Genomic DNA, 22,257 nt, shown 5'->3' with positions numbered 1-22,257 from the left:
TGCTGACGCCAGCGCCGTGAGGCTGATGTGGACTGGTGGGAGCGGTATGCGTTGAAGGCGGAGATGCCGAATGGTGTAGGGAATGCGTGCTCGAACGGGGCTTGGACTCCGCTCAGACGGGACTCAGATGTTCTGCTCGACTCTCCTGCGTCCAACGAGTCGTGGGCCACTTCAAGCTTTCCTAAAGGTCTGACCAGATCTCTGAAGCTTGAAGCGGGTTGTTTAATTGGGTCTTCCGTAGGATCAGGGATTGCGTCGCCAACTTTGCCAGCGACGTGGTGCACATGCAAGTTTGTATGTACGTATGTAAGCGTCCAGCTTAGATCGAGGTCGCTCCCACGGCCTCCATGTCCGCCATTTCTGGAGGTCACTTTCGTGTGATGGATTCTCTAGAACTGATCCGGCCATTAGCGGAGGCGTCAGGTCCGTTCGTCAATCATTCGCAGCCGCTCAGGCTGCCAGCCTTGATGGAAAACACCCGCGCCTCAGCCACGCTGGTCCAGATCGATCGGTGAGAGAACATCAGCTCTTGTCTCCACATACGTTCAGAAGCCATTTGGGTGCAAAAGGGCTAGATGAGCGACTGGTCCTACACTGACTAAATCCGGGCCCGCTCTGCATGTGACTGGTATCATGTGATACTCGTCTCGGTGCAGCGACATGCACAAACTCATTTGGACCTTGCTTGAACGTTGTGGAGGTGCGATGGCAATCCCTAATTCTTGGTTACTTGCTGCGCCCACAGATGAAGACTTGACCCAGCTTGTGATGTGGCTCTGGAGATGGTAACTGTGCGAAAACTGTACCAACCATCGCACATATTCTCTTGGAAGCGTTCCAAATACCACCATGAAGCGTCTGGTTTCCTTTTTCGACTACTATTGAGTATGGACCGAAATGCACAGAGTAGACACTGATGACATTCTAACAAAGCATTAAGATCTACGAAGTATCATCACGACACGATAGTAAAATCTAAGTCTCTCCTCTCGCTCTAAGCTGAGAGAGAGCATTTTCTTCGCCAGACTAGACCAGGGCTCTCCTCCTTTCGCGGAGTAGGACCGAGCCTTCGACCTTGATATCCATGTGTCAGCGATGATCAGTTGCTCTGTACCGCACCAAGATCGTGGAACCCTAGAGCATGGGCTATTTCGCCATTACCAGGGAAATGATCTGACCCATATCCAATTTCTGTCCCTACTACTTCCATAGACTGACTACCCTAATAGTAATGGCGATGAATTTAGAGAAGCGTGCGAGTTAAAGATAGGAGTTACTGCAAGGAAGTTGAAGGAGCGCGCAAAATTGAAATTTCAACCGACAGGCGATCTGGGATGTCACCTTCAACTTGACCGGACAACCAGAACCGTGAATATATGTCATCATACGGCGTTCTTGAAGGAACAACTCAGACTCACCAGAGACTGTCCTGCCGATTTGTGTCCGGGTAGCAGCCAACATTGTAAGTATGCGTGGCATTTGGAACGGTGCTTCGCAACCTGGAGGAAATGAATATTTGCGTTCGATCTCTGATATCCTGTCAATCACGCACTACCCCGTCAACTCGTACTTGATGCACTGGACTCGGTCCAAAAGGTCCTTTTCCTGCTCGCTGAACCGAAATCGTACGCCCTACTACAGACACTGGTGTCGAGGTCTGCTTTCGATCCGGATTGCCTTCGTTTTGAATCCAAATCGATCCTCAGGCCTGAAGAGAAGGATATTTCGTCCTACTACTTTCGGTGCTCGACTCGGCGAGCTATACGACGAGTCTCAAAACCTAAAGCCACATTCGTTCCTTGGTAAGTAGCGAGGCATGCTATGCTGCGACTCTGGTGGAAGTGCAGATAGCTATCGTACTTGGAATGCTTGCCCCAGCCATGTCGACCTACCTGGCATATATGGGTTACCAGGCCTGGCAACAACTTTGTGCAGGCTAGTTGGACAGCAAGAGGGAATATTCGAGTTCAGAGCTCGCCCTTGTGACCTAGGTGGCGGTTGGATGAATAATAGCACACGCTCTTCAGGTCCTTCAGTCCGAATTCCTGCTCTCGGGCTTTTTGGATGATTGTAATCCACACACAATTTCCTCCTTTTTCGCACATTGCTGCCATGATATGAATGTCGTCGAGTCTCCCTCCTTCTCTCGTCATACCCCGATCATGCTGCCTTTCCCCAGCCGGTCTCCCTAGATATAGTTCTTCTAGTCCGTCGGCAGCCAGCGGCGCGCAGGCACGCACCCGACAGTAGATGACTGGCTTGAATCTGACAGACCTTGTACTCGGTATCTTTCAAACCGCCCCCACCGAGGTCGAAGTCGCCGTCCGGACACATCTCCCATATGCGAGATCTGGTATCCCTGGGGGAGTAGGGGTAGTAACAAGATTCAGCAAGAAGGCTTTTTTGTCATGTAATCTATGTTCGTGGAATCTATTGAAATAGGGAGAATAATTGGTCCTTTCATCATGTATAGAGTACGGAGGAGTGTGAAGAATGAATTGTAAGGTGAGGCTGGCATCATCTGGTGGACTGAGATGCTAATCCGTGTGTTGAATCGGCTCCCTGGTGGCCCGCCCGGTATCAAGACCAGCGGACCGAGCCTCCTCTGCCCTCCAATCTAATGTCTCAACTCACAAACATACAACGTCAACGCAATCAGGCATCGCGGTATAATCTATTCTTCCATGACATCTCAAAGGCATCAAGGTATGCTTCGAGGGTCGTTCGCATTCTAACGCATCGGGGATTCATTTTCGTGGCGTGCGTAGCCCTGATACGAATACTACTAGCGACCTTCCAGAATACGAAATCGTTCTAAGGGTTTCCTCCTCGCTCTGTTTGCTTCAACTCAACCATGTCGGCAACAATTCTATCTTTGGCTTCACTTTACCTCGCAAACACGAACGAAGGATACCTTCCCTCCGTCTCCTCACCCAACTTGGCGATATAATTCTGCAGGCCGGCCAAGAAAAAGGCACTGTATTTCTTCTTTCCTTGCACATTATCATTCTGGATCCAGGATTTCACTTTATCGAAAACAGTCGCCTTGGAGATCTGCTGGACGGTTTGAGCCCACTCTGCCTGGGCCTTAGCGTCCGCCTCCACGGTTTTGTCCCCTCTCCTGCTTGCTTCTTGGATGAGCTTGACGATGAAATCCCCTTGCAACTCAATTGACGGAAGCATGTTTGCGAAGGGTCCTCCGGGCCCTGTAACTGTGAAAAAGTTGGGGAACTCGGAGACGCTGACGCCATACAGAGCGTTCGCGCCCCCCTTCCACGCGTCTGCCAATGTGAGTCCGTTACGCCCGGTAATGTCAATGTTGTGGTAGGCGCCGTCCACTCCATCAAACCCGGTGGCGTACACAATGATGTCAAATTCAAACGTCTTCCCGTCTTGAAGTTCCAACCCAGTGGGAGTGATCTTGGCGATAGGATTGGTGGAGATGTCAACAAGAGAGACGTTAGGCTCATTGAATGCTTCATAATAACCTTGTGTGCAAAGCGGCCGGCCGCCATAATGTCCCTTGGGCTGGAGCAGTTTCGCAGTTTCAGGATCTTTGACAATTTGGGCGATCTTTTCCCGAACAAATGCTGCTGCAGTCTCGTTCGCATCCACATTTGTTCCGAGATCGTTGAAGGTCTCGAAGAAGAACCGGAACCCGCCCCCTTTGTTCCAGATGCGCTCATATACTTCCCTCCGCTCTGCTTCCGACACTTCGAGCGCTGATTTCTTACTCTCTGCAAAGCCCATTGCAAAAAGCGAATTGAACACAGTGTCCCAGATCTTGTCGTAGTTCTCGTAGATGTCCCTCTTCTCTTCCTCGGTCACCGGGCGATCATTGACAGGGACGATATACTGAGCTCGCTGCTGGAAAACTGTAATCTGCTTCACGAGAGGATGGATGGTCCCTGTTATCTGGCTGCCGGACGGGCCAGTGCCAATAACGGCGATACGTTTTCCTGTTACGTCGAGACCTTTAGGCCACCTGGCAGAATGAAAGGAGAGACCCTGAAAGGAGTCGACCCCGGGAAAAGCCGGAATGTAAGGGTTAGTGAGGATCCCAAGGGCAGTGAGAAAGTAAGTTGCGGAAAATTGGAGTCCTTTGTCCGTCGCAATAAGCCAGCGGTTGTCAGCCGCATGGTAATGTGCCGAGACGACTTCGTTCTCGAAGATATAGTTCTTCAAGACGTTGGACTTCTCAGCCGTGTCAACGATTTGCTTTTGGAGATCCTCAGCCTTCAGATATCGTGTGTTCCATTTAGGCGGGTCACGGTCGTCGGAGAAGCGATAGACCCAGCTCTCAGTGTCAGTCTGGGATCCAGGATACTGGTTCCAGTACCAGGTCCCTCCCAAAGCGCTGCCTTTCTCAATTGCGACAATGTTCTGAAAATGAAGCTTGTCCTGAAGAAGACTGACAAGACGGATACCGCCAAACCCTCCACCGACCACGACTGCGTCCACTTTCTTGGGGGTAGATGACATTTTGTTTCCTTCTGCGGAAGCGAGGAGAGAAAATTGGTCTCCTTGAGGGATTGGCGCGTGTTTGATCTGCCTGGTGAGCCCTCAAACAAGCCGTGGCAGTCGGATGTAAAGGAGAAAACAAACACAAACCCAGCTGGCTTGTACAATACCTCACCCGTTCTGCTAGAGGGTTCTGCCGAGATGGAGCGACCGTAGAAATCAGCTGAGCAACTACAAGTTGAGCATGTAATCGCAAGGTCAGGCGATAAGCAGAAACAGATATATTCGAAGGGTTCCTCTTCAAGAGGTGATCCCAAGCTTAATCGCGCCATTTTGTCGTCCTTCAAGTCGCCTCAAACTTGATATTGCATTCGCCGCTAAAATTGCGCCATCGTCTGAAGCTGGAAAGATTAGCTGTCAGACTGACAACTCGTCTTCGTATATGGATGGAGGGTGAAATTAGGTTGGGGAGTCGCAAGCCTGTACCCTCATCGCGTCTTTCCCTCGCCAAACTTGCATCAAGCCTAGGTGAGGAAGAGGGGCAGCTACCCTAGTCCATGTAAGGCAAGGTGGGCTCCAAGCAGTGGAGGGTCTGCCTTGCGACCCATGAGCGCACTGGGGCTGCTTCAGCCTTGCCATGCACCTGAATTGGATGCGCTGTCGTCTTTCTTCCTACTTCATCACAACGTCGACTTTTCGCGGCCAGTTGCAAGACTTCAGCGACTAGTCGAAAATGTTCATATACGTCCAACTAGCTCTCGTCTCAGCTGGAGCACGTTGAACACCGGAGGCTCAGCACGATTCCCGACTTTTCTTAGGCTGTTTATGCACGTTTCACTACACCAATCTCGAAATGCGCCTGATGAACGCTCAGACTCTAGAGCTGGAATCCTTTGGTGATGATAAGATTCCCCGCATGCAATCATCTCTCACACTTGGGGAAAGGGTAAAGTTCTGTTGGAGGATGCAAAGGCCAGCTACCCAACGAAGAAACAAGGCCACGCAAAGATTTATTACTCCAGTAGTCAGGCGCTCCGCGACGGTCTTCGATATATTTGGACCGACTGCTGCACATAGGAATGTCCCCCCTGGTGTCCTCAAAACATTTGAGTGAACGATTTCGTGCATTGAATGTGCGGCATTTACCTCGGGCGAACAGACCACGGTAATTCTTCATATCCCCATCAAAGCAAGTTTCAACTGTTCGTCATACCTATTGATTCAAACTTGCCGGTTTGTTTCCTCTTCAGTTCTCCTTTCCGAGCAAGCTCCATGTGACGCCGATCGACCCCTTCTTGTCTAAATCCTTGCTCTTTCCGTAGCTCGTCAATGGGGAGGTTGGCAATCAAATCTTTCCCGAGTTTCAATTCCACCTAGTCTTAGTGAAGAATATGACTGTCTCTTCATTGTTTGCTTGTGCAGCTGGACCATTTTCCCCTAGCCTTGAAGGGAACCAGAATTTGAGGGCACGTTTCTTCCGATAAGTGCCGTGAGATATACTCTTTTTGCCGTTAGTGTGGCCTCCTCTCTATCCCAAAGTTCTTTGAATTCGAACCCACCTTCGGTCGCAACCTCGGCGGCAATTAGCTGCAGCGAATGTCCCCGACTGCTGCAAACTCTTTGAAATGTTGTCATTGATTTTGGTACGAAGAGCGCTGGCCACTGACTGGCCTGCATCAATCCTGTTGGAAACATCCTCTTATAGCGTTGTACCAGCCCCCTTCAGGAAGGGGGAATCATATTCAAGGACTGTGAGTGTTCTCTTGAGGCTGCTTCCATTTTCACGTACTCGTGCAATTCTTTAAGTAGAGCACTCCCTAGCATACCCTTTCGAAATTTGCTCCCGTCTCGGTGAAAGACATCTCGTCGTGCGGGAGTGCTAATAGCCACATCATGAAGTTCAGAGCAGCGTCCGACCGTGGAGAGTATTGTGCAGCTGTATTCGGGTTGTGGCAACGGGTGGTCAACAAAGGGTTTTATGCGCCGCGCATTCCGGTCTTTGAAACGATTTTGAGGGTGATTGAGACGTCACCTCTGAGTTTGACGTTGAGGCCTTTAACCAAAAGCTTTCTGTATTCTTGGTAATGCCCCTTTGCGCAACGGCCGCTCATATTCAGGAAAGGGAGTGGCAAGATCTCTAGACGACAGTGAGACATTTGGTTATGCAACTAGAGCTTTTCTTCTTCCAACGTGAAGCAGGACAAGTCTATTTACGTCATCGTGCCCTCCCCTCTCTTCTCCAATGCCAATCGTATGCAAAGAGGACGTCCGGGCCCAAGCCATTTTTGGAAAGCAGGTGAATGCTCTGGCTGCCCTCGCCTCAGAACTCGGTAACTCCACCATCTCTATACTGACAGTGCAGGATTAGTCCAAGGCCGTAGTCCGGATTCCCCGCAGGTTGTGCAATTCCATGCGTGTCTTCTCTGGTAAAGCCTGCCTCTTGGGTACGGAAGCACTCGATCTCATCGGCTAGGAGTCGTCGCTGGTTCGTTGTCCCATGGTCCGTGTCTTCCTTTTTGAGAAAATGAATATATGGAACCAGCTCTTTCTCATCAAGCTTCGATACCAGTTCTATAGCGAATTGTAGTGCGATATCTGAGCCTTAGATACTTCTCTCTTCCGAAGGTACTTCCAGGCCCGCGGCATCTTCAAGGACTGAGTTTAATCGCTGGTCGGAGTTAAAATTGTTGGAGGGACGGCTTTGTTTGGCGTCAGCTGTCGAACACTTGGGTCTCTTGCGTTTTCGAGGTGTTGCTTCGTCGGCCTCGGTGGCAAAGTTATGAGAAGTACCGGGATTGCCAGCAGCTTGGAGAGTTCTCTGTCTCTTGTTTATCTTGGAGGCGCGGAAGTTGGAAAGATTCTCATACACAAGACTCACTGTATCACGCTTGGTTTCGGGCTCGAGGCACTCAGCTGAAGCTACGAAAGGTGAATAGGTATGCATGATATCAAATGCACACAGACAGGGGGGGGAGGAATGTTAACGGAAATGGGAATGGAAGAGTTGCAGGCGTAGAGCCTCCTCATGGCGTGCAACGTAGGCGAAATATTAAATTGAATGGGGAAACATTGTGAGCGGTGCCGCCAGAGTTTGGAAGACTTGCGGCTCGGTTGACATTCGGTAGTGCATAGACCACTTCATCAATTGGAGAAGGAAAACATTGGCTTATCCGGCTCGCCGGTTTTCACTGCGCATTCAGATTGATGCATTGTACGACGTCTCATTATAACAACCCGATGGTGCATTCTATGCGCCGATGTCTAAGCATATACTACGTCTTTAATATTACCATTAGGGGTAGCTGCTGAGTTTCAATGTGAGACAAGTGGATTTGATATAGGATTCACTGGCTGGACTAAATCTGAATGCAAACCAAATGGGAAAAAAGAAAGCGAAAAAAGTTGCGGCCACTGTGGATCGAACACAGGACCTTCAGATAGACTGAACCGAAGTTGAACTTCAGTCTCTGATCTGGCATTAGTTAAATGACAAGTAAATGTAACGATTTTCACTTACGACGCTCTCCCAGCTTGAAGGGGTTAGCAAATGAGACGACCTCTAGATTGATGGTATTTTACCTGAGCTATAGCCGCATCGCATTTGTTGACTCCAAACTAGATAAATCAATATATGAAAAATCCGATAGTCTTACACGCACGTGTCTTGCCAAGAAACGATGAGACGAATGGCAGAAGTGGGTGGTAGAATTCTGAATTCAGGCAGGTTAGCCGAGGGTTTTTGCATTGTCCTTCATAGCAAGTAGCGAGTGACGTATGCTCCCATAGCTGTTGCCATCTATTGGTGCTAACGGAATTACCCCTCAGACCACGTAGAGTGTGTCGAACGAGCTCTAGGCAGCTCAACAAGCTCACGGGTACAAAGGGGACCAGCTAGATATATGGAATTAAACCTCTCAGAAGACAGCGGCCCAACCCGCAAGTGTCTAGAGGTATTTGGTGCGGGATCGATCAGAATAAGTGCATACTGCAGAACGCTGTTATCAACACAGCATGCTGCCTCGGTCGTAAAGAAAACATGATTAAGTTCTAAGAGGTCCTTCATAGAACATGTCCCCTCCATCTCCCACCTCTCTTTCTCGCATCCTTATCACTGCCGCACTGCCATTGCCTTACCGCCTGTACGCTACGGGCCAGTGGTCTCAACTCACGCCATAGTGGTAAGGATTATGGGGACGTATTCTTATCTCCCCTTCACCCGCTGCCTACTCAATCCGTCTCTCACAAATGCTCAAGGTCATAGCAGGAAGTTCAGATTTCAGATTTCCTGGCTCCGGGAAGATGCTAAGGCAATAGGTCGTGCGGAGAAGTGGTGGCAGTAGTGAAAATAAGAGAGTTGGCAATTTGCAGTCGCCGTACCATGTTGAGAACACTGATTTTTGTCGTTCCTTTTACGGCAATCTCTGATAATATCATTGCCTTATGAAGTTGCTCTTGGTCTCCAGCTGTCTTTGCGAAGTCGTTCATCAGCGAGATCGTGTCTAGATGTCCCTCGTCAAGGATACGTCACAAATCCCCATCTTTCGCTTCATTCCAGATTTTCAATCAGCACTGTCACGGTGTAAAGCTACTCTATATCGCTGCCATCAACGTCCCCAGTCAAAAGAATGGGAAGTATCCCAGCTGAAGCGAAGAACCCAAGAGTTTGTTCAAATTTCGATATGGTCTGCTTGCACTCTCTCAATCGTCGGGGCTCCAGGGCCGGAAGGATCAGCGTTTCAAGATCCTTTTCCCGCGAACCGAACGTCTTCAGACACTGCCTGAGCGACATATCGCTCCGGCGGAGTGTGCTCCTGGTCACGCTCGCCGTTCTTGCTGCTGAGCCCATTTTGATTGGTTTCTTCGGTATGTGATGCACTCTTGTCGCCTGTGGGATGGTGAGGATAGCACTCGATTTCGTCAGAGCAGGCTTGGATATACTTCTGTCGCTCGTACTATCGGATGAATCTGAGTTCATGCAACCCGAAACCGCTCTGTTCGTTGAGGTCAGACCGCTCAGGCCACGAGCCAACGTGCGCCAGCACTTATTCACGTCCTTGCCGCCGAGGTGTGCAGTTCTGCCACAGTTGATGCGATCAAGGCTTCCATGCCTCACTCCTCAAGATTTACCCCAGAATTCACGAATGTTTGTAGAAGTTGAAAGTCACTCTTCTACATAACTTTCCTGAACATACCAGGCACGTTAACTTTCGCTTTCAACCCTTTCAGGAGGTCGCAAACCTGGCGAGGCCGTTGTAGATCCAAAGCGGTCCAAAGAGGTCTTCTGTTCAAGATGTGGTAGTCTGGGCTGGCGCCCGCTCGAATTGATGTTTTGTAATCCATCCTCGGTGACTATGTATGTATGTATGAAGGGAATGACTGCTTTGTTTCGCTGTATCGACTGAGTCTCCAATAGTGACACCTACAGCAACGGACCCGATCCTTTCCTTTAGAGGAGTGCTTTTGTTTCGTTTACATATACAACTGTATTTGACGTTGGCGCCAAGATCGAGTGGAAATTTGAGGTGACGAACCATTCCGCGGGATGCCCGCGTCTTAAAGAAGAGTTACGTTAGCTGACTAGCTGTCCACGGATACTCCGTTTTCGACAAGCATTTGAGCCAGCTCAAAGTTATTATCTCTAAAAAGGCGATGGGATAACTTGACCCATTTGTTCCTCTGTAGTAGGTTGGGTCAACTCAGGAGAAAACCAGCTTCGTAAAGTCCATATCACCTATGGAGAGTATGTCTTCTAAGATGCTGTCAAACTTAACGCCATCATCTAGGAGTGCGGTCAGAAATCTGATGTTTTTAATTTGAACAGCTGACTTGAGAATATGTATGGGCAGAGCATGGGTTGTTGGTGCATTGATCTGGAGCAATCGTTCTAGATAGTCGGTGTATTTCGGATCAGTGACCAACTTCAGAAAGACGTCCGTACGACTATCCTCTAGAATATTGTTGGACGCAAAGAATGCTACCATTCGGAAGAAAAATTACAGGTTGGAATAGCTTCTCGAGCGAGGGTTGAGGAGCTGGCCAACTTTGTCGGACAGCTCCCCTCATATCTTTTGGGCACGAGCCGTGAGAGTTTGCTTGTGACCTGGGGACATGTTCTAGAAGCTGAACTTCCGATTTTGAGCCGAGCAAATTCGATAGGACCCCTTGGCTGGCCTCAGTCGAAAGGCAATTAGAACTGCTTGTTGGCGTTAATGTGACTCCGTCTGGGGCAGGAAATGTCTGTAGAAACATATATTCTAAGCGTACGGTTAGTGTCGGTGAACAGGCTGAAGAATCGTGGGGTAGTCACACATGGTTGCTCGAGCAGGACTGAAGTCGAAACCACGACAGATTATTCACGAGTTGAAAATAAGGAAGAGTGCCGAAAACCTTTTAAGGTTGAGAAATTGAGAAAATGTGAGACAGCCTCTAGTCTGCGAGTTGCCGTGCTGGAGTACTACTATCGCTGAAGCTAGGGGTTCGTTCTGTTATCATCTCTGAAGGTAGAGGATTTGCCGTCGCTCAGTTGAAGTTGCCATCAATGTCGCACTCACTTGATAGATGAAGATGGGCTAACAAGATTGTTCGTTTGTAATTCAGGTACACATCGGTATATTTTACAAAGGTTGTCCTCAACCTCAGGCTCGATTTTCATGGCTGCCTTGAGCTCTCCAAAGTCCATTTCTATTCCCAGACCTGAGCATCCCGCCATTTGCCTTGAGCCATGACTGAGCCGTGGCTGGACAATCCGAAGCACACCTTTGCGTTGCCTGAGCACAGCCCTTGAACCTGTGTAGGCACTATATATGGTCCCTAGATTCCCAGTTTTTAGGTGTTTCACGTTTTCGGAAGGCAAAGTTCAGCGCCATCCTCCTTTGGGTTATTGTTGCCAGAATTGGGCCCCGGGCAGCTTTTTCGGCCACGCTGCCGCCTTGGAGGATGCATAGTTGCGCCTTTTATCTAGTTGTGGTTCGGAAGTCATTGATCATATACAAAATCGCGTGAGTTTCGTTCATTATGCTCACGCATCTTCATTGTACTCACAATTATCTAGTTTAGTTTAGGTACCTCCTTGTTGATGGTAACCATATATTGATGGTAACCATATATTGACGGAAATATTACCCTTCGCCTCGCAGTCTCTCGCCTCCTAATATGATAACCACCTTTAGGAAGTTTTCCTCTGTCGGATTCGGGCTGGTATTTCCGTGCTCGCACTGTGCGCAACCGCGTTCCGGTGAAGAAGTTGAAGGGACTGTTGCCAAAAAGTACCCCGGTTCATTTGGCGGGATTATGGAAATGCTCGTGACTTTCTTCTTTAAAACAAAAGCTTGACCCTAGGAGACAAAAGGTTTAAAGCACATTAGGGATAACTATTAATGATATCTGATGACGGAAAGCCATTTGATCGACCGCCGCTGGGACGCTGTATTAGTAAACGCGATTTAAGGGGGATGATCAGACTGAATCGTGCGTCGATGTTTGACGGCAGTGAGGGAAGTGTTATATTGGCGCCTGGTTTCATGTATGTCTCATTCTTTATCGCCGGGGCAAGGGGCGTGGATTTGGTTATTCTCGCTGCTGAACGCCAAGTCGGTGCACTATTTCGAGGTAAGGTGACTGGAGGATTGGTCGCACAAGACAGATTCGCACCCCTTCAAAGTCGGCTCTGCAATCAAAAAGGGATGGGGAAAGTGGGGGCTCGTGTTTCAGGCACGCGCCGTCGCGAATCCCTTGGCGCTGTCTCAATGTGGATTACGGAATAAAGTTCACCTTTTGAGAACCAGTTGCGCATTGCGGCTGCTTGTTCTTGATAGGAGTAGAAAGGGCTCGTACAGCCATAGGGTGAAGAAACGGGACCTGGTATGGGTAGTTTAGCGCCAAACTTAGATGATAATGGCGGTCGAAGTATGGGTAGTAAGTGTTGGCGCGAAAACCCCCGTGGACAATAATAGTAGAGGCTGCCGCAAGGATTTTAAAGGGGTAAAAGATTGGCTACCAATCGTTAATATTGAGTGTTAAGCCACATGTAACCTGGCTTGGTCGCCGGCGGCACGATGAGCCTGTAACGCAGTTACGACTGAGCCGCCCCACCCACCCAAAGACCCCAGTGAGCCAGGTTACTGTACACACCCTTGAATGTGATTCAACACTACAAGTCCGTTAGCCATCTCTAGAGCAAAGAGTGAGGCGTGCAGGGCGGCACCAATTTGTGCTCATCCCCGGCTCGCTGGAGTCTGGGGAATGATTGCCAATGTCACATGAGCCGTAGGCGCGCTTGTCGAGTTTCCTGGACGCGCCGACGCTCGCTGTGTTTCTGATGTTCAACTGCGATACTTTGCATCAACTTTGCAGTTGCTTGCCATCGAAAATAGATCGTGCCTTAGGATTTGAGGGTGTATACCAATTCACCATTATGGTTATCACTCGATAACACACAAGTTCGTCCCACGATTGCTGATCATGCCTAAGCGTAGGCATTGCTACAATCATAGTCAAAACTATCGCCCTCCCAAATTTCGTTCAACCATGTCGATATTTGCCCTGTTGGTTCTCGGGAGCAGTCCCGCGACGTTGGCGGAGACTTGCTACAACAACATCGGCAACCAAGATACTGGCTTCGTCGCGTGCGACCCAAATGCCGAATCCAGCGCATGCTGTAGCCCCGGTGACATTTGTTATAGCAATGGCCTTTGTGAACCTGGCCCAGAGCAGCCGAACAAAGGGATCACACCATACTACGTCGATGGTTGCACAGATCCAAGCTGGAATAGTCCCGTATGTATGGCAAAGTGTTTGAACGGTCAGACTTGTATAAACCAGCCCTTTTCGAGATATCTGACAAAAGTCATAGTTACCGGTAACGGCGTTGCGACCTGCGGAGGCCTCAACCAGTACTGCTGCTATGGGTTTGGGGGATGTGACTGCTCGAATTCGACGCAAGTCATCAGCATTGCTGCTGGCATTGTCATTACTACTATACCAATGACGTCCTCAACAGCAAACATCAGCAGCTCTTTAACAAGCTCTGCGATATCTGTCCCCAGCAGCACCGACACCTTCCGAAGTGCAACGACCACACCAGCCTCAAAATTATCAGGCTTCACAAGCGTCCTCGCATCACCTACCGCCGCCTCCTCAAACTCCTCAAACCAATCGTCAACTAGTCTCTCTACCGGTGCGAAAGCTGGAATCGGGATAGGGGTTGGTCTCGGAGGCGCACTGGCCTTAATTGGCCTGGCATTCTTCCTGGTGGGCTGGCGCAAACGGACAAGACTAAGCTATAATGCTCAAGACGAAAGCAAACCTGGCTACAGGCTAGATGTGAATGCGCGTCAAGATGGTGTAGGCAGAAGATCGACGCAACAGAATTGCCACGAACTGTCCGCTCATCGAGACCAGACTCTAGCCGAAATGGATGCTCCCTAAATTCGCAAAAAAGAGCTTCGTTTAACCGTTCTACTCGAGGCGGGAATTGGCAGCATGGTCACGTTCAACATCCTCAACACTGGATCTTTCTAGGCCAGCCCTGGACACGCTTTTTGGCTCCCAACTCAGACCATGACGATCATCTCCAGAATACATAAGCATTCGGCATCGGTTGGGCAAAAAATACCTCACTTGACCCTGTGTATCAACGCCATTACCCTGCTATCGCTACCTATACAACCATCAGCCTTGTACAGCACTACCTCTTTAGCGTTTACCCTACATTCCTGTTCTTGCTGTTTCAGAATGTTACCTTGCGTCAGTCAATGCTCTTTTATACCCCCCAATAGCATCGCCGACGCCGTCCACTCTGCCCTTGCCCCACTTTTCGAGCTTTTGTAATAGATCGCATAAACGCCTATTGATCCTGGAGGGCCGAAGTGTAAGAGGAGGCTAGAGTGATAGACAGATCGATAGAAGTAACGGGCGCTAAGATATCCTTCCGTTTTCACACGATATACAGAGACTCCAAGCCGAGTGTGCGACCCTCGGGCGCTTATCCCTCCCTGGCTTCTTTGCCGTGTTTGCTACCTTCCTTTATCGTTGGCACGGGCGTCCTTAGGGCGTCCCAACAATTATCTACCTGACTACGAGTATACTGTTGTCAGTTACTCGGCTGTTCATACCTTGCACCCTTCCTTACCCCTCAACATCCTTACACAAGAATTGTGACTAAGGTGCCTAACCTCTGTTGGGTGACACTGGAAGCAGCTCTAAATGCTAAGACATGGGTTGTAGCCAAAGCGTAAGGGTCAACAGGGGGAAAAAGCTCGACCCAGTTCGGTCCAGCTGAGGATCTTGATTCATCTTGCACGAGGGGGATCGGGTGCCTGAATGGGCAACCTGAGCATATTCGGGTGAGGCTAAGCTGAAGTTGAATTAAGCGGTGAGGCGGGCTCGGCGGCAAGGCCGCTGACCCAAAAAAGGGGCATTCCCCTAACTTCCCTGGAACCCTCGGAGAGCCCTGCAAGGGCAACCCGACTTGCATGAACAAAACAGCAGTGCTGAACTCTCCGAAGCTATCAACTCCATGTACGCGTGGTACAAGAATTCTGCCGAGTGCTATGCACATCTGGTTGACCTTGACCTTCTACCGAATGACCAAAGTATTAACTAGAGTTCTGAACAAAGCGTATGGATTACGAGGGCATGGACATTACAGGAACTCATCATCCCACGTGAAGTGAACTTTGATCGGTCGTGGAGGCCTATTGGAACAAAGTCCTCGCTGCAGAAGCGCATCACTGCTATAACGGGTATTCAACCAATGGCTTTGTCATTAGGATCATTGCACAATTTCTCCGTGGCACAGCGAATGGCATGGGCGTCAAACAGAACAATCACGCGAAAGGAGGATATCGGGTACTGCCTTTTGGGTATGTTTGACGTTCATATGCAGATGGTCTGCGGTGAGGGCGGAATAAGCATTCATAGGACCCCAAGAAGAGATATCAAGCGACATGCCGATCATTCCATCTTTGCTTGGGCCCATTTACGGAAGACAGAACTCCCTTAGCCCGTTCACCGACATGGCTCAGAGGCTGTCATAAGTCCATCCAATGTGGGCGAACGGACACCCTACTCAATGACGAACATGGACTTTGAGATTGAACTACCGCTTATCTTCTGGTCATTGAATATCTGTCTTGTGCTTCTGTCGTGCCGCAATGCGATCAAATCGGGACTTTCATCCACCGCAACCAGCTTTCATGTCAATAGTACAAAGTCGCATTCAAGGAAAGTCCCATCCGACGCATGAAGAGGGATGTACTTCTGGCATTACTGAAGAATTCCATGAACCAGTGCATTCAAGGTCAAAGACTATTGATTCAACAAGATACAGATTGGTTTGTGAACAGCAATCTACCTGGGTTCGCCTAGGTGATTGTTTGCATTTAACAGTGCATTGGACAGTCCAGAATATTTGGAAGTTTATGCGCGGAAATGGGATCCTAGAGACAGAATCATCGAGATACCAGAAGGATGCTGCGGCACGGTTGGAGTGCTCGTATTCCAACTACCAGCGCGGTCTAGGCCTGCTTGTGTCGCTATGAAGCTTAGATTCGACCCTCTCTTCAGGCATATCTGCTTGATCTGGCTCTCTCACCAAAACAGTGAAATGTCCAGTGTCAAACAGTCTTGGCAGGAGGCAGTTGGACAACATCTTGGATTCCTCTTGGATTCTTCGACCAGAAAATTGGCACTTCACCTGCGAGGAGTTTACCGATATTGGCATCACAACATCAGTCTCAGATCAGCGTTTCCCTGATGGCCAAAGTTGCGTCAGATTGCTGGAATATCTTTTCATATGAGAGATTGGAGCTTTTCACGAACTATCCCGACAGGTTCTTGGCCAAATTTCTCTACGAGAGAGTGGAGATATACTGGGGATTTACCTTCAACATCTCTAACAGCTTGTCCGGAGAACAAGAGCAGCTAGCTAGACTCCCCGTGAAAGTCAGCACCAGCGAAGGCGAAAGCCCAGATAGATGAGCGAGAAGGTACAGGCTTCGAATGCTGCAGTAGCTTGCTGCCCAGCCCCCTCTTATCCAATTTTTGGTGAGGCAAAGATATGCATGTCCGAAAAGGAGATCGGATTTTTTCCATATCGGGCCGGGGGATGAATCGTTCTTCGAGGATTGGATGGTGGTGACACTGGAGTCTACCAGCGATAGGCTCCGACCTTTCCAATAACCATGATTGACAAAAAGAAGTAACCTTGCATATGTCTTCATGTTGGACAAGCGCATTTTGATATATCCATGGCTGTAACATAATGTCAATAACAGCTATTTCCTGTTTTTATCCCACCCCGGCCAGATCTCCCCGGCCAGCTTCTTGACCAGCTCCAGCTTCTCCCACATGCGCTCTTGTGTCATCCCGACCCCTCCTTCTGAATGGTCACTCGCAAAGCCACACTGGGGGGACACCGCGAGGTTATCTTGGAGCGCATCCTCTCTTGTCCTCCCATTGCCTTGCCCCTCTGCTACCACGTCTGCAGCCTGATAAACCCGTTTCTTCAACTCGTCCAGATCCTCCATCTCCGCGGACTTGGTCGTCACCACCCCCAAGACCACCGCCTTGTCCTGCGGAAGGTACTTCAGGGGCGTAAAATCCCCGGCACGTGGGCTGTCGAACTCGAGATAGAACAACCTGTACTCAGTCTCATTGAACAGCTTCCTCGCAATCCGTTCATAGCTACCGCTGGCGAGGCCCACGCCATTGGGGAAGTTCCCACGGCAGATGTGAATGCCGACGTGCAAGTCCGCCGGCAAGTCTCTGATGGCGTCGTTGTGGGATTTGATGTACAACTCCAGCAACCGCTCGAGGTCAACACCTTCCTTTTGGCACGCCTGGATCCACTCCTCGTCGCAGAAGAATGACAGGTTCGGGTCGTCCACCTGCACCATCCTCAAGCCGTGCTCATACAGCGTCAAGATCTCCTTCCTGACTGCGGCGCTCAAGTCCTGCAACAGCGCCTCGTCATTCTCAAACAGATCCGGGTCAAAGGGCTCCTTGAGTTGGATATGCCACCACCCGGGCGGCGGCACCGTCATTTTCGCGTCCCTCCACCTCTCCTCCGGCAGGAGGCTGCGGAAATACAACCAGTCGTCCAGGTACGCGGACTTCTCGAGCGTGACTTTCTTAGCGGTAGGGAACCCCGCGTCGCGACCGGGGAGACCCCATTTGATCAAGGGGCGGTTCGTGGGGAAGTCGACCTTGAAGTCGGACATGGGCGTGTACCGCACTGTGAAACCGGAAAGGGACTCGAAGAAATTGCCATAGAAGATCCCTCGCTCGTACTCACCTGTGGTGATGGGGAGTATGTGTCGGGTGAGCTGCTCGGCGACGACATCTTTGATGGCGTTTGCTTGCTCAATTCGGAGGACTTCCATTAGGTCGGCGCCGTTGGAAGAAGGGCTGGCAGCGACAACCCCATCATCTCCTTGCTCGGCGACAGGGCCATTCCTGAGTCGCGCTCCCTGGAGATTGGAGTTCTTCCTCGCTTCGATCAGGCTCTTCGGACGGAGCAGCGATCCGACCTGATCGGCTCGAAAGGGTGGTGCCATGGTGCGGGTTCTGTCGATTCCAAACTTTTGAGTATATCTGACACGGAGTTAGCAGAAAAGATAGAATCCAGTCCTACTGTTGGTCTTCTCGTGAGATAGATAGAGGCCTTCCCAGCACAATGCATACTGTCGTGGGGCTGCGTCTCGGCCGGTTGCTTTTGTCTTGCGGCCCACATGAACGATGAGGGGGAACTCTTATGTATGCCAACAACAGCAAGCAAAGCCATGTGGGGCCCAAATATTGAAATACTTACAATATCACCTAGGATGCGATATTTGCTCAAGCAGTGACGCCGAACGGAGATGCATCGAGAGGATTAGGGTGGCCTAGCGTTATTTACCAGGTTATCAGAACAAAGCGCGACGGCACCGGGCTGGATAGAAAGGAAGAGGACCAAAATTAACAACCTAACTGCTTGCTGGGGATGGGGCTCTTCGTTTTCTTCTGCTCAGACGTCTCAAAGGCTCCCATTGTGCGCCACCTCAAGAGGAGAGAACTGCAGTGTCCCAGTGTGCTGGAGAGGCATGTGAACTATATACCCTTCCCTACAACACCATACGCCACTCAGGGGAGTTGTCCGGCCCTCTGAAGGAACTTCCTTTCCGCGGAAGCGACGGCCAAACCCAAACAATCACTTTTGTTACAGCGTGCGTATCCTCAAGACATGTATTATAGAGTGGAAACCGTTCATGAGCGTCGTGTAGGATCAAGCGATGTTCCCAGCCATTCCCTGAGCTCAATTAGTTGGTAGATCATGTGCGCATGAGAGTAAGCTGAGCCTAATCACAGGGGGACGATCTTCGCGGTAAGGCTTACCAAAAATATGGCCTGCACTGCAAGCTGCAAACTCCATAATCCAACTTTCTTGAATCGCCTCAACCGAGCCTGCTCATCAGTGACATCTCGCGCGAAGGCGTCGTACACTTCGGCCGACAAATCATCCATCAATCCGGAATCAAATACGGTCCAGCTCCCATCAAAATCTGAGAGACGCTTGACCACACGACAGTTGATTGGAATGAACGTCCTTCGGGAGTTGATGTAGGCGACGATGGGACGGATGAGAGCGTTGTTGATGTATGATAGATCGCGGGTGAAAATCGGGACAACGGCGCGAACATCATTCAGGTGGATTCGGAGATCCATTACTATGAATCGCTTGTCTTCTTCTCTCACTGCTTGTGAGTTTGGAATTGACAACACGACTCCACCGGAGGCGATCGGCTCATCGTCCGGAGAAATTTCGCCTAGACGCTGCTGTTCGAGATGTTTCCTCGACGTCAAAGTGGCTTCCATCCTCTCGTAGAAATCAGCCATGACTTTCATGACGGATTCCTCGCTATCATTAGGGATCATGATATCCGCCACAATGTCAACGTTTCCTTCATGGATCCAAGACAAGGGGCCAACCGCCCCGCGATTTATATGATCGATATTTATGCCATCAATACGAATTCGTGATTGTTTTTTCCAAGGTTCGTTGGATGGATCTCCGGGGTCGTTGAGTTGTGTGCCTGTGTATGAGTGTGTCTGCCGCGGATGGATGGTGAAGATAGATTTGTCGAATTCTCCCGTGATGTTGTTCGCACAGAGGAAATCGTAGAACAGCCACTGCTTCCGCAAACGAGGTAGTTCTGCATTATAAATGCTGACAGGGAATGGGCGGAATCCCTCTGGTTGGAGGATTGTCAGCAAAAGATCTTCGATTTTGAAAGACTCGATCTCGAAATCTCCAGGGTTGTGCTCGTGTCGAAATGTTTTTGGATCGATATCTTCACCAGTTGCAAAGACGTGAGTCCGGTCGACGACTCCTCTAACGTGTTTGACTTCCACATTTTGCAATAGGCCCTTGGAGTTCCACCATTTGCTGAACGACAGGGTTACATTGACTTCCCCGACTGTGATGTCAAACTGAGTGTAGTTCTGTTCTTCTGGAGGCACGGGATCTTCAGTCGACGATGCTTGAGCAGCTGCCACTGGGGATCCTTTGGTGACGCGGGATTGCACTCGGCCGGGTCTTCTGGAGACAAATACATTCTTGAATGTGATAACCCCATCACCCCATTTGGGAACAATGGCCGATTCGAAAACGACTTGGAGGCCAGATGATTTTGTCAAATAGTTCCCGATCCAACCAGCGAGCGTTTCTTGCGCAAAGACGGTATTTATAGCTAGAATGGCGAGAGAAACAAATGTGGTAGTGCCGACCACGATCCAGACGACATGGCCCAACGCGATCCACGAGATGAATCCGACAATTTCATCCAGATTGAAAGGCCTCGTGCTCTTGATGGTGAACCATTTAAAGTGGACCTTGAGGCGAGACCAGAAACCTGTGGCCGCAGCCAGGAGTTCTTCCTTCGTAGGACGGTGGAACTGCGGCATGTGCAGTCTATCGTAGAAACGACTTTGATGGGAATGATGCTGTCCCGAACCAGACTGAGAGGCTCCGCCCTGAGTCTGTTCTGATTTTGACGCACCTTCTGCTCTTTCTTGTTTTGCGTGCCCTTCTCTTTCTTTGTCTGCTCCGTCTCTCGCGAAGCGAGTAGTATGGAATTCTCGCCACTGTATCGAGGGCGATTCTCTATGTTGACTGTCCCTGACGTGCTTCCAATTGTTCTGGAGTCCCAAAAACCCAGAACTTGAGATGTGTTCATTTTTTCTAACAAGGTCTCCCAGCCAGACTGGCCTCGACTTCCACCGTGACTCTACGCCTTGCCCCAAAAGAATCTTGACCTGAGGTGATCGAGTCCTAACAGGAAGATTGCCAAGCTGCCACGGTTGGCTTGTGGTATTCTTCGGGGTCGTCAGGTTTGATATCCGCCTGGGTATGTGGTATCTGAAGCTTCGGTCGGAGGACGCTGGGAGCTTTCGGACGATTTTTGTCGCCCGCAGCGGCGCGAGAGCAGCAATCCTCGAGACATCGCGCGTGCCCTGGACGAAGGCCTCTACCATGATTGAAAGACCATGACGGCCGGTGGATAAATAGAACCCTGGTTGGGCAGAAGTGGTTGTCCCTAACAGATGGCGTGTAGGAAAGATGGCGAGTGCAAGAGACAAAACCATGTGCAAGATGATGCAAGTTTCTGTAGATGCGGAGATCCACAATCACTTGTGCAAATGCGGAGAAACTTGCACTTGACTTGCACCTCGCCATGACTGCCCTGAGCCTGTCTATTCACAAAGCACCCATGACATTTTGTCTTATGTAAATACAGGTAGGAGCAGCTTCAACAACCTGAAGTTCTTCTTGTCACTCTTTGTACAGTATTCGATCCCTCAGATTATTTCCTCCTATCAACGCACTCCTACTGCTATGGCTAGCCTCCTGGCCGAACTCCTCTTGCCTGAGAACGAAGGGAGACTGACAAAATGAGCCCCAATCCCTTTCTCTCGCATTTCCCTCCCGTAAACCGACCTCGAAGGTCCCTAATCTGCGTATGTAGTGGGAGAGACTAAAGATGGAAAGGAATCACTGGAAAGAAGCCAGCAAGCAGGCCTCCATTTGGGAGAACAGAGATGCAGATACCCTTGCTTTCGCTGAGTCCCCCCATGCAGACCACATATTCTATGGATTATTTGGCTGATGACACTTTGCATTCCTCTCCAAGTCGAACTGTTCTAAGAGCGATGGTACACTGACTACGTTCACATCTGACTTGACCGTGAGGCTGGCCCTGCAGATTTCGAATAAACGAGCGCTGGGAGCTGCTAGTAAAACCGGCTGCTCGACAAGCGATTGAAACAGGCAGACCGGTGAAACCTTGAGATCCAATCATTGGCTAAAGGATCGGCAAAAGAGGAACAAGTTCTGAACTTGCATGGAGTACCGAGTACCGAGTACGGTACACAGCGAGATAGTACTTGCACAGAAGAACTGATGCGGTTTTCGACACGCTTCGCCTAGCTCTGCGTTCAAAATGACGGCGGTCAAGACGATCTGGGCACTTGGACTCCAGAAAGCCTGATATTGAGTTTGCATCGTCTGATTTTTCAGTCACCAAAACGGTCAAAGCTTCCTACAATGCCAATTAGCAGTAGTTCTAGAACAAGACAACGGAACGGCTCCAACACAAGCATCAAAGTCAAAGCGAAAGGCCAATTGCGATCCATATCTATACGTGCTGCCACGACTTCACTTTATACCCAAGTGAGCAAATCCGATTCAACTAGGGGCCGGAAAAACGGGACAAAATCATATGGCGCAAACATCATCCAATGTGCTGTTACCAGATGTTT

The 22,257-nt window shown here is 49.8% G+C and overlaps 5 protein-coding genes across 5 annotated transcripts; 1 reads left to right on the top strand and 4 right to left on the bottom strand.

Moving 5' to 3' along the window:
* Positions 1-2,886: 2,886 nt before the first annotated feature.
* On the bottom strand, positions 2,887-4,482 carry Z519_04398 (uncharacterized protein; the record flags this gene model as incomplete). The annotated part of the gene is made up of 1 exon (XM_016762144.1): positions 2,887-4,482. One exon carries the CDS (start codon positions 4,480-4,482, stop codon positions 2,887-2,889), a length of 1,596 nt encoding a protein of 531 aa, XP_016621091.1.
* A 2,299-nt stretch (positions 4,483-6,781) lies between these two features.
* Positions 6,782-7,405, bottom strand: Z519_04397 (uncharacterized protein; the record flags this gene model as incomplete). The annotated part of the gene is made up of 2 exons (XM_016762143.1): positions 6,782-7,032; positions 7,072-7,405. 2 exons carry the CDS (start codon positions 7,403-7,405, stop codon positions 6,782-6,784), a joined length of 585 nt encoding a protein of 194 aa, XP_016621090.1.
* Positions 7,406-12,987: 5,582 nt separating this feature from the next.
* On the top strand, positions 12,988-13,887 carry Z519_04396 (uncharacterized protein; the record flags this gene model as incomplete). The annotated part of the gene is made up of 2 exons (XM_016762142.1): positions 12,988-13,261; positions 13,313-13,887. 2 exons carry the CDS (start codon positions 12,988-12,990, stop codon positions 13,885-13,887), a joined length of 849 nt encoding a protein of 282 aa, XP_016621089.1.
* Positions 13,888-16,736: 2,849 nt separating this feature from the next.
* Z519_04395 (uncharacterized protein) lies at positions 16,737-18,017 on the bottom strand (the record flags this gene model as incomplete). The annotated part of the gene is made up of 1 exon (XM_016762141.1): positions 16,737-18,017. One exon carries the CDS (start codon positions 18,015-18,017, stop codon positions 16,737-16,739), a length of 1,281 nt encoding a protein of 426 aa, XP_016621088.1.
* A 784-nt stretch (positions 18,018-18,801) lies between these two features.
* Positions 18,802-20,973, bottom strand: Z519_04394 (uncharacterized protein; the record flags this gene model as incomplete). The annotated part of the gene is made up of 1 exon (XM_016762140.1): positions 18,802-20,973. The coding sequence occupies one exon, from the start codon at positions 20,971-20,973 to the stop codon at positions 18,802-18,804; it is 2,172 nt and encodes a 723-aa protein (XP_016621087.1).
* Positions 20,974-22,257: the final 1,284 nt, after the last annotated feature.

The sequence above is a fragment of the Cladophialophora bantiana genome (assembly GCF_000835475.1).
Source record: "Cladophialophora bantiana CBS 173.52 unplaced genomic scaffold supercont1.6, whole genome shotgun sequence".
Lineage (NCBI taxonomy): Eukaryota > Fungi > Ascomycota > Eurotiomycetes > Chaetothyriales > Herpotrichiellaceae > Cladophialophora > Cladophialophora bantiana.
The sequence above is the reverse complement of the archived record's forward strand: the minus strand, read 5'-3'. Positions and strand labels throughout refer to the sequence as shown.